General features: G+C 47.0%; 1 protein-coding gene across 1 annotated transcript in view; it reads left to right on the top strand.

Moving 5' to 3' along the window:
• The first annotated feature begins 600 nt into the window (after window positions 1–600).
• The window catches only part of FKBP1B (FKBP prolyl isomerase 1B), a 39,973-nt gene continuing 23,293 nt past the window's right edge, over window positions 601–17,280 (top strand). Inside the window, exons 1-2 of the mRNA XM_083178635.1 lie at window positions 601–800; window positions 6,335–6,382. Of these exons, the coding sequence (XP_083034761.1) occupies window positions 764–800; window positions 6,335–6,382 (85 nt within the window). The 5' untranslated portion in view covers window positions 601–763. The remainder of the gene's footprint in view (window positions 801–6,334; window positions 6,383–17,280) is intronic.

Here is a 17,280-nt window from a genome sequence, read left to right on the forward strand (position 1 = left end):
AGTATACATAGCAGCACACTGACACCAACAGCACCACCACCACCCTACCCAGCTGCTGCTAACCTCCTTTCAGTATGCATAGCAGCACACTGACACCAACAGAACCACCACCACCCTACCCAGCTGCTGCTAACCTCCTGTCAGTAGCAGCACACTGACAGGACCAGCATTCCTGTATGCAGCAGCACACTCACACCAACAGCACAACCACCAGGCTGCCAGCCTCCCCTCCTGTCAGTATACATATAGCAGAACTGCCAGCACACTGGCAGAAGAAGCACTCCCTGCATGCAGCACACTCACAGTCACACCAACAGCACCACCACAACCACCCTACCCAGCTGCTGCTAACGTCCTGTCAGTATACATAGCAGCACACTGACACCAACAGCACCACCACCACCACCACCACCACCAGCAGCAGGCAGCCAGCCTCCCCCTCCCTTCAGACTGTATACATATAGCAGCACTGCCAGCACACTGGTAGAAGCAGCATTCCCTGCATTCAGCACTGACTGCAGCAGGCACACTCACAGTCACACACCAACAGCACCACCACCACCCTGCCCAGCCAGCTGCTGCCAGCATCCCCCTCCCCGCCCTTCCTGCCCGCCTCGCAGCACCATTGGCCGGCCCTGCGGCCTCCCTGCGCTGATTGGTGCACGGTGGCAGCGGCAGCGCCTGGAGCCGGGGACTCAGCCTGGGAGAGATAAGACGAGGCAGCAGCCCCGGTGCAGCAGCAGCAGCTCACAGTCACTCAGCCATGGGAGTGGAGATCGAGATCATCACTCCGGGAGACGGTACTGTTCCCTCAGGCTGCTCTATACACCTCTGCCCTCACTGCCTGTCCATGGAGCCAGGGGGTCCCCTGTGCATAGACCCCAGCAGGGGTCCCCTGCCCAGATATGTGTCATGGCATGCATGAGCCTAGCTGTATACTATGCATGGACTTATATCTCTCCATATAGTAGTGTCTACATAAACCTATATCCATCTATATACAGTATTGTCTGTAATAACCTATGTCCTCTGCATAACATCTATATAATGTAGTATGCATGCATCCATATAATATGCATGAGTATATATCCATGTATACAGCTTGCATGAACCTATAACTCATCTACTGTATATCGCATGCTTGCATCTATATAGCTATATAATGTAGGTATGCATGCATCTGTATAGCTATATCCTGTAGTATGCATGCATACACCTTGCAAGAAAGGGATGTGTATAGTGTATATATAATATATATATTATACTGTACATACAAAATACAGTCTCTGTGCTTTGAGTCTATTATTTACTATATATACTATTTACTATGCTCTGTATACATCATTTACTATTTTACTATGCACTCAGTGTATACAGCATTTACTATGCACTCTGTATACAGCATTTACGATGCACTCTGTATACAGCATTTACTATGCACTCTGTATACAGCATTTACTATGCACTCTGTATACAGCATTTACTATGCACTCTGTATACAGCATTTACTATGCCTTTATTGTTTGTAATCTCCAGTATATGCCTTTTATTGCACTGTGATTCACCGTGTTATGCTTCATGGTGAGAGCACATCTGCTGTGTACAATATTTTCCCATTACCTCCTGCACAGTGCACACATCTGACAGTCGCACCGCATGTATCCTATGGATTGTTTTCCTCATCCTGGTTCCTTGATACATTTGCCACAGAGCTTTTTATACCATGTTTTATGTGTGGATCACATTTACTGTCTCCGTCTGTGCACCGTGCGTGTATATGCAGGCTTTGTATACCACATGTGCCGTATATGTTTCTTTTATACACCAGATATTGTCTATAACGTGTACATTCTGTATAATCAGGAACATATGTATGGTCTGTATATTCATGATCTACAACGTTCTCCAGCCGTTGTGTTGCCTTATTGTTCTGCAAATTGTGAGCATGCAATTGCGGAGTCTTGTGCCAGTTATGTCGGGTATAACAGTGCCCCCTCCGAATAATCCCATTTATATGCATACTTTGTTCCTTAGTAATTGTACTGAGTTCATTGGATATGTAGCGCTATGCTTTTACCAGCAGGACACGGGGCGCCGTAATGGGAAAATAACTTTATAAGCCCCGGTGACATGCCTACCGAATGATCCCGTCCCATTCACGAATATGTAGTGTTAATGCACTTTGGGAACACGATGACCGTCCAGAGAGACAGAGGAACGCTCTGGTTAGACTGTGCTGTCAGCCGACCAAAATAGTTCCCTGTATCATGCATCCCCAACACTGGTCTTTGTAATGTACTGTAGTCTGACGCAGAAGTCCCTGTCGTTTCGGTGGAATTGGAAATATGGGGATGTTCCCTGATGGTTGGCATTCACTGATCCGCTTGTTAGTGTTGGCTGCTGTGACCATTAGAGGATACCTGGGTTATGCTGAGAGCTTTATACGTGACATTCACTTTGTGCTCGCAGTGTAACACAACCCACGCCTGGAGACTTGGACGGGTCTTTCGAAAAGGTCTTTGGGAAAGGTCAGGCATTGGGTGTCACTACAAACTCCACTGCGGCACCAGATGGGTTAACCGTCTGCTCCTAAGCCAGACGGGCACATAGCTTGGGGTACACAGTGTCCGAAAAAACGTCGGACTGAAATAATGGCGAATCTGTGTTTTTGTTTTGTCACGCGTGACTTCATTTGTGTGATGTTTGCACACGTGACGTCATTATTTGCAAAGAAGACCAGGGTAAATGTGAACTTAAGCCTTGGACACCATGTGACCTGCCAACGGCAGAGGTCGTAAAAGCCAACAAAACTACAGTGTCATTTATAATAGCTGTTATTATTTATATGGCGCCAGCACGGATCCTCAGCGCCCAGTTACAGAGTTCATAAACCTATGCCAACTAGTTCCTATTAAAATGAGTTTAATTGGGGGCTTTAAGAATGGGAAAATATGTTTTAAGATTTTGGATGGGGAGAAAAAAAAATCTGAGAAGAGCGGAACACATGGGAGACACAGATAACAATCGTCTGGGCTTATTCATCCTAAAAAACAGCACTTAGCCAAGTGTGACCTCATTTCACGGGGCTGTGTTCGGCAAGTAGGGAGGTATAGTAATGTTTATCGGAAGCAATCACAAGCGGTGGCATTCCCAGAAATAGCTTCCTCTTACTGTATTGTCCTCTTGTGATCTGTGTTCTAGAGTTCTCCTTGTTTGTGATCATTTGATCCAAAACTCATTCAAGTCATCTCCATTCCCATTGTACTGTATGATATAGAATATATATAAGTGATCATTCTAGCACCCTGCAACTTTTCCTACCCGTGCAGCCCCTCTTGCTGTGGTGCTTTAAGCACAGTGTGGTCTGTATTCCAGCACTGATATGCGGACCAGACATGTGCTAGAATCACCACAGCAGAGCGTGACACCCCAGGCAGGGAAGAGTAACTGCAAGCGTTTTGGAAGATGCAGGGTGCTAGGATGAACACTAATGTACATTTTGAATCTTGTGGTGACCGCTTTAGCCTCTGGTGCCTACGACTTTATGCCAATGCCAGTGTAAGCACTTCCACTATTGACCATCCTGGCATACTTAAGTTGGGTGCACACCAGGCAACCTTTCAAATGAATTTGGCGATAACGACCAATCGTTACGGCAAATATGTTTTATCGACCAAGGCTGGTCTCGGATCCCTTTGTGTTCTAGTTAAAGAGAACCGTATTTGTATACTGTGTTTAGCATACTATTATTGTAAGACAAAATCGCCTTCTGTTGCATTTTGCGATCAGAAGAAATTTTCCAGCAATCTGGACTGCAGTCCTATGAGGGTGTTCTCTCTCTCCTGCTTTCATAATATGGGGGGGCTTGTGTCGCTCGGTGTTGCATAGCAACAGAGAGTGTGCGGGAGAGATGTCTAGTGCAGGATACATAATAAATATTCATGCATGTTACTGACGGCTTCTGATTCTCCAGTAGGCTATACTACCATTCACTAGCCCAAGGCCAAGAGTGGGCAACCCCTATTATGCAATATGGGGGGTTTAGAAATCTTAATTTCCAGTGACTTTTATGTATAATTGCACCCAAAACTGAATAAAGTGAGGATGTCCCGTAGACCAGTGTGAATAGATTGCTCAAGAAATGGTCATAAAATATGAATTATTTAGCATCATGAATGTGTGAAGAATGTTAATGGTATAAAAATGTCGTTAGCAGCAATCCTATGAAAACAAATGCTATAAATGATTCATAATTCCCCACAGTATCATGTTATTCACATTGCACATACATGTGTAGTGAGCAGAGAGGCTTTGGAGCTCTGGCTGATGGCCATAATGTAAAACGCTATCTTGTGCCATCCAGTGGCCTGTTGACACCCTGAATCTGTAACCGGCAGTTTTATGTTGCACCTCCAGAGAGATTTTGAAAATGAGATAATGAGTTGTAGTGGCGCAGCTAGAATAAATGCATGTTTCCATGCTACCTAGTCCCCTATATATCAAAAAATACTGTAGTGGCCGTAATATTAATATTCCATTATGGCTGCTCTTCTCGGCAATAAGGAATGAGTTTCTTCACTCGTATTTATCAAAGATCTCTTGCTGGAGAAGTATCTCTGCCGAGGTGCTGTCCTGACAAGATCATGGCATTGTCGTGCCATCTATGGATGTGGCCTTACTGCTATCTCTGACCCCTGGGGCTGTAAGGTCGCTCATGCTCTGGGTAATATTTAAAACGACGACGATGGAGGAAGGAGATGGACCATTGAGACTAATATATATAATAATAAAAATGCTATGTGGGATCGCTGCTTTAAACTCCTTTTCCTAAGCTGAGAGCTCTTCAGTCTTGAAAAAGCTCTTAAGGGAGCTGGTGCTGTTGGATTGTAGTTCAGATTTCCTTTAATGCTTTCCGTTGCTCTCAGTAAACTTCGGCATTGATCCCGTGAGTGGGCAGCGCAGTAGTGCTAATATTTTGTTGCTGGGAGGAAGCAGCAGAGGGTTATCGGAAGCAATTTTCTGCCTCCTTACCGGCTTTTACATAAAAGGCCGTGGCTGAGCACTTGTCTGGGTGACCTTCTCTGTGCAAGCTTTAATTACCATGTTTAACGGTCCCTTAAAAGAAGCCAGTATATACAGTAGTTGTAACCAACCATCCAACATAGGGGTAATTCAGACCTGGTTGTTGCTGTCTCTGGCTAACCTGAGCCTGCAATGACTGGTGCCCGGTGGAAAAATCTAATTCGATTTCCCCTATTCAATCCCAGGGCTGATTTTTCTCCTGGGCCAAATTGCGGCGAATTCACATGGTTTTGGTGTATCCGCCCATGCCGAATAACTACAGTTATTCCGGTGAAACGTCCTTTTTATCTAATGCTGCCCATACATATGTGCAATGTCCCATCGCATCTGATCGCATCAAGTGGTGCCCAGTGCAGCACCCGATGTCGCATGCCATCGTGCGATGGACATCGGGTGCTGGAAGAGGGGTGGTGTGGGGCTGTGTAGGCGGGACCGGAGCTGGGGACCATAGCGGTGGAGCTGTCAGGCGGCGGGACTTGTCAGCAGCAGCAGTGACTTTGAATCACTGGGACGGCCCTCTGATTGGCTGAGAGAGCTCTCTCTCAGCGGCCTCAGCCAATCAGAGGGCCGTCCAGTGTTTCAAAGTCATCTGCTTCCGCTGCTGAGACCCACCGTCTGAAAGATCCATCACTCCTCCGATCCCCGCTACACAGCCGCCATGCCTCCCCTGCTGCTGCTGAGTCCTTCCGGTCCCCAGCATTAAGGTACCGGCTCCCCGCCAGCGCTCCAGTACCCGTCCTGGGTCCGCTCCCTGAACCCACATGCCATTGCTCATGCAATTCGATAAATATTATGTGCAGCTCATAATATCTATCGATGCGACATTCGATGTCGTGCCTACGCATCGCGTCGAATGTCAGCTTAAAAATGCATGCAGTCATTCAATTTATCGGCCAGATGTGGCCGAAATCTAATGATTGCATTCAATATCTCACATGTGTATGGGCAGCATAAGACCCTGTATAGTAGGAAATCAACATGTCCCGTGTATCCCGCACTTGGGGGAGGGGGGGGGACTCAATCAGTCATACTCTTTATCACCTTGTGATTATTCCGAGCACCGATACATAACACATAGGTGTGAATAGGCCCTCGGGGATCAGTTGTGATAAAGACGTTTCCAAACATGCACGATGAACAGGTACATAGTGATCTCTTACATCAATGGTAATATTCTGTGTTTATAGAGACGGTAATATGATATTTCCTACATTCTAAGTCTCCTTTTGTCTTTCCTCTGTTAATGTTGCAGGTAGGACCTTTCCCAAAAAGGGCCAGACATGCGTTGTCCATTATACAGGTAAGATCCAGCAAGGGTTATCTCAGATATTACCGCAGGGGGGAGGGTCTGTAACCGCTACAGATGTGTGGATGGAGAGGTGTATTTGTATGGGGAGACCGCCATTGTTCTCTGTGTATTGTTCTGTCGTTGGCTGGAGCGGTGATTTATCCTATTTGTCACCCGGAGTGTTGATGTGGAATTATACACCATAGGAGCAGCGGTCTGGCTGCTGGGGAGATATAGGGGACACCTCCTGCTCCATATGATTAATCGCTGCTGCATTCTTCCGCTATCTCAGATCCTAGCTGACACGAAACGGCTGGGCGCAAAAAACAGTGCCTGAAAACCATCAAAAAATACATATAACCGGTATACGGCTGTTACGTCAACAGTCCATATAGTCAACATGCATTTGGTTATCATGTAAAAGTTCAACAGTGCTTAGGTACAAAAGGTTGACGCGTTCAAGTGGTTGACGTGACATTGGCCGAAACAAATGTGGTCGACACAAGGTTTTGTTAACCAGCAGTATTTGTTCGGAGTGTGTGTGGGAGGAAACTGGAGCGCCTGGAGGAAATGCATGCAAACTCGGGGAGAACATATAAACTAACCGAGGATGGAGACCTGGTTTGGAAAGTAACTTATGACCTCAGTGCTGTGAGACACCAATGCTAACCACTGTTCTACTGTGTCATCCAGTCGACCCTATGACCCTTACCCTCCTGACCCTACCATCTGCACCCCACAACATAAATTGCCCAGTCAGTGTTGTCAGTGTTTGTCCAATCTAAAAATGTTTAGTATTGGTGACAGAGTGCCCGCGGTAACCGGTGCCTTCTGGTTATAACTGATGCCTTCCTTTCAGCTTGGACCAGTCTGGTCATTCTCCTTCAATCTCTCTTGGTAACCGAGAGTGATAAATAACCATTCAATCAGCTACTATCTGTCATTGTTTTAAATCCAGCCTGTAACGTGGCAGTTAGGGGCTGATTGGCTGGTCGTTTATCACTCTCCATTTTATTTGAATTTCGATACACCCGGCCCTAGATATTTTATAGTTTGCAAAACATTCTCAGTAATCTCTAAAGCAGGTGTATTCAACACGCAGCCAGCCAGCTGTTGTGGAACTACACATCCCAGCATGCCCTGCTACAGTTTGAGGGCATTCTGAAAATACCGAAGAGCTTGCTGGTATGTGTAATTCAACAGCAGCTGGAGGTCCACAAGTTGAATATTTCTGCTCTAGAGATTTCGTGCTAATGACCCGGAAGACATCTTGGGTGATATTTAATGAGATGCAAAAATGTGATTTTTGCAATTTTTTTCACCAAAAACGTCTGAAATCGCACTTTTCCAGAAATCGCACTTTTCCCGAATTCACACTTTTCTCGAATTCGCATATGTAATGAAATGCAAAAACGGCAAAAGCCGCAGATTTTGCTGTGAAATCGCACGATTTTTAGTCGCGCCGGAACTCGCATACAGATGTTTTCCCATTATAAAGTATACAAATCGCATATTTAATGAGATTAAAAATGGCGTGAGGTCCCCCCTCCTGAGCATAACCAGTCCGGGCTCATTGAGCCGGACCTGGTTTCAAAATATGGGGGACCCCCAGATTTTTTGTTCCCCGTATTTTTGAACCAGGTCTGGCTCAATGAGCCCGGGGCTGGTTCAGCTCATGAGGGTGGACCTCACGCCATTTTTTTTATTTTATTTTGAACACAAATTTGCACATTTCCTCAAATTCGCACATTTTCATGACAAAAAATTTGCCCATTATCGCACTTTATCGCACTTTTACCAGGAATACGCACCTCAATAAAGATACGAATTCGCAGCAAAAAATGCGATTTAAAAAAGTGCGATAATGGGCGAATTTGAAAATGACTAAAAATCGCATTCTATCACCCCTTGTGTTTAGGAACGCCACAGCTGGCTCCTCACATCCGCTTTTGTGCAAATGCGGAAACATTGGACGCACATCGTTGAGTCCTGCCCTCTGAGGGGTCAATTTACTAAGATTTCTATTGAAGATGGCCCATAGAAACCATATCTATCTTATCTTCTAGAAGGTGCTAAATAAATAAGTAGTAGAATCTGATTGGTTGCTACGGGCAATATTCCATCTTCAATAGAACTCCCATCTTATACCGCTTTCAGACCGCAAATGCAGGGTTGCACCGGGACTTTGAAACGGTTCAGATCTGGTGCGACCCTGCATGTGTGGTCTGTTCACACTGCATCAGCGTACCGGCAATATTGGCGGTTCGCTAATGTCATCCGGGGGCGCGGCAGAGTGGCGGAGCGTCATCGGGGGCGGGGTAGGAGGCAGCACTTAGAGCTGGTGCTGCTCCAAGCACTGCCTCTTCCATAGTGTGAATGGGAAATGGGTCGCTCGACCCGATTAACCCGTTCTCACCGCAAAGCAACACGGCAATGAACCGGTAAGAACCCTTCTTTTTAACTGGTTCGGATTGCTGTGTTGCTACTGGTTTGCTGTAACCCCTTTCACATCGCACCAATTACTGGGTCGAACTGGCAAGAAACCGGCATGAACCCGGTAGTTAGGTGCGATGTGAAAGGGGTATTAGTAATTTTTTCCCCTGCAGGTACCTTGGGCCCCGGTCATGTAGAGCTTTAAAAGTCAGTAAGCCAATCTTGAAAATGATTGGCCATCTTATAGGCAGCCAGTGAAGGGAGTACAGAATGGGTGTTATGTGGCTGGAACGGGGCTGATTGGTTAATAGCCTGGCAGCTGTATTTTGTACCATCTGCAAGCGGTGCAATTCTTTTGCTGGGAGACCGAGGTAGAGGGCATTGCAGTAGTCAAGGCACGATGATACAAATGCATGTATGACTTTAGGAATTAAGTGCTTGATTCTGGTTATATTCCTAGATGATAGAATGAGGATTTAATTGTGGCTGATACCTGATGTATAAGTGTCAAGCCACTATCCAGGACAACACCAAGATTCCGCACATGTTCCGTAGTTTGAAGTCCTGCACCCCCAAGCTTAAGTCCTGTTGGTTGGCTCTTCTGCAGTCTTGTGACCTATAATAAGCACCTCTGTTTTATCAGGGTTCAGTCGCAGCCCACTGGCACTCATCCACTCCTGGAGCTCAGCTAGACAGCCATTTAGGGTTGGTATTGGGTTCCCAGTACCTGGAGCAAAGGACGGGTACAGTTGTGTATCATCTGCATAGCAGTGGTAAACCAGGCCTCTGATTATTTCACCCAGTGGTAGCATGTAAACAGCAAAAAGCATGGGAGATAATATGGAAAGTGCAGGACACCCAATGGCAGTGGCACTGGTGATGATGAGTACACTCCAGATGAAACTCTCTGTGACCTACCAGTGAGAAATGATTTGAACCAGCTAAGAACTGTGCCATCCAACCCACAGAAATTCTTCAGGCGCTGAATTAGAATATCATGGTCCACGGTATCAAAAGCTGCTGAGAGATCCAGAAGGATTAAGGTTGAGCAGTCACCTCTGTCTCTTGCCATCAGAAGATCATTGAGAACACATACCAGGGCTGTGTCAGTGCTGCGTCTTCTCCTGAATCCTGACTGGAATGGATGTAAAACCCAGGAGTCAAATATTGTGTGTAGGGTTCCGTGTCTTTGATTGCTGCTGAAGCCAGTTCTCGCCATCCTTGCACACTCGCGTGGTATGTGCACGTGGGGGCACCAGACCACGTACAGCATTAACAGGGAGAGCTGGGGTGTGTGTGTGTATGCATTCGTTTTGATGTGGTGTAACGCATGTGGATATTTGAGATTGCAATATACATACCGTATACATTTGTTTTTTACATCGGTCACATTTGGGACCTGCTATTGCTGTGTCCCAGTCTGTGCGGCAGGGGCTCAGCTTACAAACACAGGATCAGATTCATAGGGGGTTCCTGAGCACTCGGGTAAGTGCCTGGGTAAGCATTAGCTGCGTGTAATGAAACCAACCTCAAGGTTCCCAGCTATGCGCTGCCGTCAGAGTCCGCTTCTAATTTAATTCTTCATGTACAGTTGCACTCGCTCTGCCAGACAGCCCCGCGCTCTCACTTGTGACAATGGAGATTACTTTGTCAACCATGGATTTCGGTCACCTTATTCCTACCAGATAAAGTTAATCTATTTAAAACAATTTGCTGCCCCTAATGTAGACACCTTTCCCGTGAATTCACACGGGGACTGATGTTTTGCGTATGCACAGCAACATTTCTGCGCATGTATATATATATGTATGTATATATGTATATATATGTACCCAGCCTTATGAGCGGGGGGTGGAGAGGGGCGTGGGGTGCCGGCCTGGGCCATTAGCATATGTGAACTCCCATCATTTCATGGGCGTTCCCATGAAGCCACTGGGCGTACACATGCTAATGTGTCCGTGAAGCGCGTGCGGGGGGGCGGACAGCTGACATAACTGGATGTCAGCTGCCCGCCCAAATCCCTGCAATTCTACACGCATACGTAAGGGTGGTCTGGACCACCCTTACATATGCAAACGCCTTCATCATTCGATGGTTGGCGACCATCGAAAGATGGGGGAGGTTCCCACTGGCATGCGAATGGATGTTCATGTAAAACTTCCATTTGCAAGCCTTGCGAACGCATCCCGGGTGTGAACGGGTGGCGCCGGCTAACCATTGGCAAGGCGGGGTTAGAGTGACTCGCAAGGATGTGAATTTGCATCTGAGCGAGTCAACAGAATAAGGGCCTTGATGCGGCAATCTGTCTCTGTGTGTCTGAAGTCTGTGCGATGAAATACGCTCAGTCTATCCATCCCACTACGTCAGCATCCGTATATGCAGCCGCCATTATTAATACTTGAATCTCCGCCATCCCCGTGCTTGGTCTGATCTGTTGGATGTCATTTCACGCTAACCCATGCATGCTTGAAAACACACGGACAGATGCGTTTGACTCGTGTTCAGAACGCATTCTCGTACAAAGACTCATGCGCAGGAGGCTGAAAAATTGCGGGCATCTACGATGTTACGCCCAACGCGGAACGCTACATCGCAGCATGCAATAGATCTTTCTGCGCTGAAGTGGGCTCGGTTTTATCCACTGCGGCCTCTGCTAATGATCACCATGGCAGTATTGTGTTTCATAAGCCCTGACCATCTCTCCACCATCTGTGTAAATGCCCCATTAGTAGTGTGATGGTGGGCATAATAGGTTTCCCTGTAATGCATTATAATGCTAATGGATTTGTAAAGTAATAAAATATTGCTAAGTAAAGGTTTAAGTGCACTCCCCGGAAGCAGCATCAATTCTTTTCTTACAGATGACTTACACGGCGATAAGCTATATGTTACCTAATCAGTCAGAGGTTGCTGTGAGATGCAAACCAGATTCATTAGCTCTGAGCCTGGGGTGGAGGCGGCCATTTTGTGGACAGGAGTAAAACTCACATATAAAATCATATATGCGATCCTGCCACTCAGGAAGGTCCCTGGCAGCTCAAGGGGGGGATCGTGGGTGACCTCTCCAAGGGTTAGAGGTCTCTCCAGTGTATTCCCAGCATAAAAGACCTCCTGAACCTGCATTGAAATTGGTGATCTCACACAAGACTAACCTGATCAGAGCACGTTTATATATAAAAGGCTAACTACTCCTCACGTTTATGAGGGGAAGTGCCGCCACTGACCACTCCACGGACCAAATTACATAACAGATTGGAGGTAGGAGCAGATAGGGACTGGGGGTGGGGTGCTGAGTTTATGGGCTAAAACCTGTCACATCTCAAAGTGGAAGTAAAAAAAGGGGAAGTACACATTACATTGTGAATATTTAGTGATCATTCTAGCACCCTGCATCTTTCAAAACCCGTGCAGTTCCTCTTCCCTGCCTGAGGTGTCCATCTCTGCTTTGGTTTTCTAGCAGGTTCTTGTCTGCATTTCAGTGCTGAAATACAGATCACACTGTGCTAGAAGCGCCACAGCAAAAGAGCGACACCCCAGGCTGGGAACAAGAACTGCATGGGTTTTGAAATATGCCAGGTGCATAAACGAACACTAAATGTTGGCAAATCCCCAAATTAAATCAGCCAACCTCCCGAATGTGGTCCATCCACCAATGCTATTCCCCCCCCTTAAACCCCCAAATAAGGAATTTTGTACATTTGTTGTAACCTATAGGGGCAGTAGTGGTGTCTCAAATATTCTTCTTGTTCTTCATAATGACCACCCATTATAGTAGAGAAACGTTATTGAGTCCAGTCAGTGGCTTCCTCCCAATATTCCCCCTACACCAGGGGAGGCTCCAGAGGAGCGACTGCTGCACAGTTCAAAATTCAAATAGGGGAGCCACACCCACTCCTACCAACTGCCATTTCAAACTGACTCGCTGGCAGTTGGGGATTCAGTATGAAATCCCGGCGGTCGGGATCCCGGCGTTCAAAATCCCGACGCCGGAATCCCGACCGCCGAAATCCCGACAAGGGGGGGACGTGGATCGCCCCCCCCTTGCGGTCTCGCTACGCTCGGCGCGCTAATTTATTCTCCCTCCAGGGGTGTCGTGGACACCCACGGAGGGAGAAAGTGTCGGGATTCCGGCGTCGGGATTCTGAACGCCGGGATCCCGACCACCGGGATTTTAACTGCATCCCGGCAGTTGGTGTGACTCCCCTATTTGATTTTGGACTGTGTTGCAGCCCCACCTCTGGAATCCCCCCTGCCCTGCAGTATACAGGTATATACCATCTGATACGTTGCATTTTGCGTAAAAAAAATACACATATATCTTTAAAGAAAAAACTAATTTCTAGGAAGTCCATGCAATTATATGTGATTTCTCGCCATCATGTGTAAGTATGGCTGTATGCCAAACTATGGCACCGTCAGATTTGCAGATTTTTCTTTTTTTTTTTAAACCCCATGGCGCGAGATAAGGGTGCAAGGGGGGAGTGGCCCGGTTCTGCTGCCATTTGCACATTTTCTAATTGCATTGACCCCCTAAAGTGCCAGTTATTAGCAGTGGTGTAGAATCAATGACTGAGGTCCGTAGAATATAAGCAGCCATCACGGTAAAGTAGGTCAGAGTTGACAAATGATGTTAAAAATATACCCCCCCACAACCCCCACCCTGAATACAATGTATTGAGGAACAAATGTCCAACCCGGACATGCTGGTACTTGTAGTTCAACAACTGTGATTGATCCATAATCGGCCTATGCTAGCTGCAGAATATCGACCAAACCAAGGGGGTTATTCTGGTTCACTCCTTCTGGCAAATTCCTTCTTAGATGGACAAAACCATGTGCACTGCAGGGGGGGCAGATGTAAAATGTGCAGAGAGAATTAGATTTGGGTGAGTCATTTTGTTTCTGTGCAGGGTAAATACTGGCTGCATTATTTTTTCACTGCAATATAGATCTCACTTTGAAATAAAGCCCACCCAAATCTAACTCTGTCTGCACATGTTACATCTGCCCCACCTGCAGTGCACATGGTTTTGTCCATCTAAGAAGGAATTTGCCAGCAGGAATAAACCAGAATAACCCCCCAAATACTTTTATCACTTAGCCATGTTGGCAGAACTGCTTACTAGTTTATTTTGCTTATCCCGTGACACGTGTACAGAGCTGTGTCCCTTATCTGCACACGGAATGGCGAGCTTTGCTGCCAGGTATTTGTGTACACAGAACTCCGCTGGTGCTGCTAAATTGGAGTACAACAGACACACGCTCTCAGCTCCTGACAGGACGGACAGCGGCGCAGATCTTTTCGGCCAGACAATTAACAAATGTATTTTTATTCCCAGACAGACACGTGCTCCCGGGATGGGGCAGATGGGCCGGGATCTAGCCTTTCTGGTGCAGTTGCTTTTTTCCATAGCTAATTATAGACGGGCGCTGGAATCCCACCTCTAGTTACAGTGAGTTAGTGATTCTGCTTAATGTGCATGGCGCGACGGGGCTGGGTAGACAGCAGACGTATTAATATGATTTGCGATGGCCAGACAGATTAGTGCCTTATTGTGTTACAGTAAGCACGCTGTACATTGACAGCTCCATAGGCCCTCATGTCAGTTACAGAGCACACTGTGAGTCAGGCAGAGACAGCCTGGTCTGGTTCCATGATAGATTTATGTGTCATCGCCTATACGATTCTGTTTTTTAATGAATTCAGCGTATGAATTCACAAGTAGTGTAATAATGGTTTACAGAGTTGGCTACTGATTTTAGGATTAATATTTTATATCGCAACGGAATTTCGGAATTGGTATAAAGTGGCGGTCTGAGGGCCTGGTTCAGACATGCAATTTTAGCAGATGGACAAAACCATGCTGCACGGCAGGTGGGGCAGATGTATGTAACAGGAGCAGAGAGACTAAAAGCCCTTATTCAGATCTGATCGCAGTACAAATTTGTTTGGAAAATGGGCAAAACCATGTGCACTGCAGGTGGGGCAGATGTAGGTGGGGCAGATTTCAAAGGGCATTTGTACAATCAAAAATGGGGTCCCATCGCATCGCATGCGATCAAATCGCATGCAATGCGATGCGACCTAATTTTTAATTGTACAGGCACCCTGATGCCTGATTCCTATGTTAAATGCCCCCCCCCAGACCCGATTTTTAATTGTACAGCCACCCTGATGGGTCATTACTATGTTAAATGGCCCCCCATTGTTAACGCCACCCCACTATCAACACCAACCCGAAGCGTGGCGAGCGGCGGCGGTACGTGTCCTCCGACCTTTTCATACCCCCACTATCCACGTCGCCGTGGAGTTGACTTTAGATAGTGTGGCGAGCGCAGCGAGCCACCGAGCCCGAAGCGTGGCGAGCGGACGCGGATTACTTCACATGTATTTGGCGTCTGCTCGCCACGCTTCGGGCTCGGTGGCTCGCTGCGCTCGCCACACTATATAGAATCAACTCCACGCCGACGTGGATAGTGGGGGTATGAAAAGGTCGGAGGACGCGTACCGCCGCCCCTCGCCACGCTTCGGGTTGGCATTGATAGTGGTGTGGCGTTAACAATGGGGAGGCATTTAACATAGTAATTACCCATCAGGGTGGGTGTACAATTAAAAATCGGGTCTGGGGGTGCATTTAACATAGGAATAAGCCCAAATCGGCTATGATCGCGTTGCATCGCATACCATTATAATGGCATGCGCTGCGACGTGATAAAAAAATTTCTTAAAACCCTGAAATCGGGTCCCATCGTATACCTTAATTAGTGGGATGGGATGCGATGCGACGGGCGCCCAGATAATACACAAGTACCGTCTTGGTTGTGCTTGTCCAACAATTGTCGGACACTAGCCATGTTACTTGTCGCATTGTCTTGCTGGAAGATCCCGTCCACCCCAGGGAAGACAATCTGCATGTATGTATGGGTGTATGTGATCTGCAGGAATGGATTAATAAGCAAACCGGTCAACCTGACAAGCCAACGTCCATCCATTCGATGAAGCAGAAAATGGAAGTCATGAGAGAAAGCAACTCTTCGCCAATCAGCGGAGGTCCCATTCTGGTATTGCCATGCAATTTGAAGCCTTTTCCACTGATGCACCTTCGTTAGCAGTGACCATCTGTTTGCTTTGGAGCGCCATACGCAACAGGGTTCACTAAACTCTCATTTTAGACACACTCTGGTAACCCTCAGGTTCATGGTGAAGGTGAGCTGCCCCGCTGCAACAGGTCCGGTCGGCCCTCTCGCACTTTCATCTACATTCATCTCTCACTTCAGTGGCACTAGGTGTTCTGCAGTTTCCATGTTGGTTATTCGCAATGGTGCCGTTTCTCCAGTCATGATACACCTTCATCACGGTGGCACGTAAACAATTCACAAACTTGGCACGAAAGCCGATAATCATCCCTTTTTGCAACTCTTAAAAATTGTTTCTTTTACCCATGACTGCAACAACTGATGTGTGAACCTTATATCACACTTTTTATACCCACCAAGCCAATGTGTGGCTTACTTCATGAGCTACGCACTGCAGACACCAAATGTAGGAGGTGCTCATAATAATCTGTCCTGGCTCCAGACTGCAGCCTGCTCGATCTCTAGGTTGCCAGATATTGGTCCAATGAAAACCGTCAGGAGAGAGTAGTGAATGTTGGTTCAGCACACAAAATGGCTGCCTCCCAAGTGTGCAAGCGGCATGTACATTTTATATTGGGATAAACACTGTAAATCTTGCACTAAGCTTGGTAACAAAAAAACATTCCCATTACTCCTGGGTCACGCTTCCCATTACTCCTCATCTGCAGGTTTTTATCCCCTTTCATCCTTGAAATTGTGATGTTTAGGTAGGAGATCACATTACACCTACTGCATGTAAGATGCACAGTACGGGGGAGGATAAAACACTCTCCAATTATTCCCAGTTCCAAATTGCCTTCTGCAATGCTGATTATCCAGCACAGAGGGAGCATACATTCCTTCTATACTAAGGAGAGGTAGGCTCTTGTGTCACGCTGGCACCTGTACTACTGCAACAGCAGGCAGGGTAACGGGCAGATGTATTAAGCCTAAGTGAAGTGATAAAGTAGAAGGTGGTAACGCAGCAGCCAATCAGCTCCTTACGGTCGAGTTACAGGCCGGGTTTTGAAGACTGAAGGCCCCCATACACTATGCGATTTTGGGACGATTTCATCCGATTTCGGCACTTTGGGCCGATAACTGGGTAAAGTCGGCCCAAAATCGCAGTTGTGTGACATCTGATCCGATGCGCGGTCCCGTGCGCATCGGACCGGATCAGGGAGGTCGGACGGTCAGTACATACGATCATCCGACCTCCCTGTATGCTATGCATATGCCTGCCCACCTGTCAGGCATATGCATGCAGACTGACCGGGAGCAGCACGGCGGGCAGCGGGTCCCTGAGCACACTGACCTGGCTGGGCATGTGATCACAAATAGTGCTGCAGGACGGGCAGTGC

Source organism: Crinia signifera, chromosome 3, assembly GCF_055691185.1.
Source record: "Crinia signifera chromosome 3, ASM5569118v1, whole genome shotgun sequence".
NCBI lineage: Eukaryota > Metazoa > Chordata > Amphibia > Anura > Myobatrachidae > Crinia > Crinia signifera.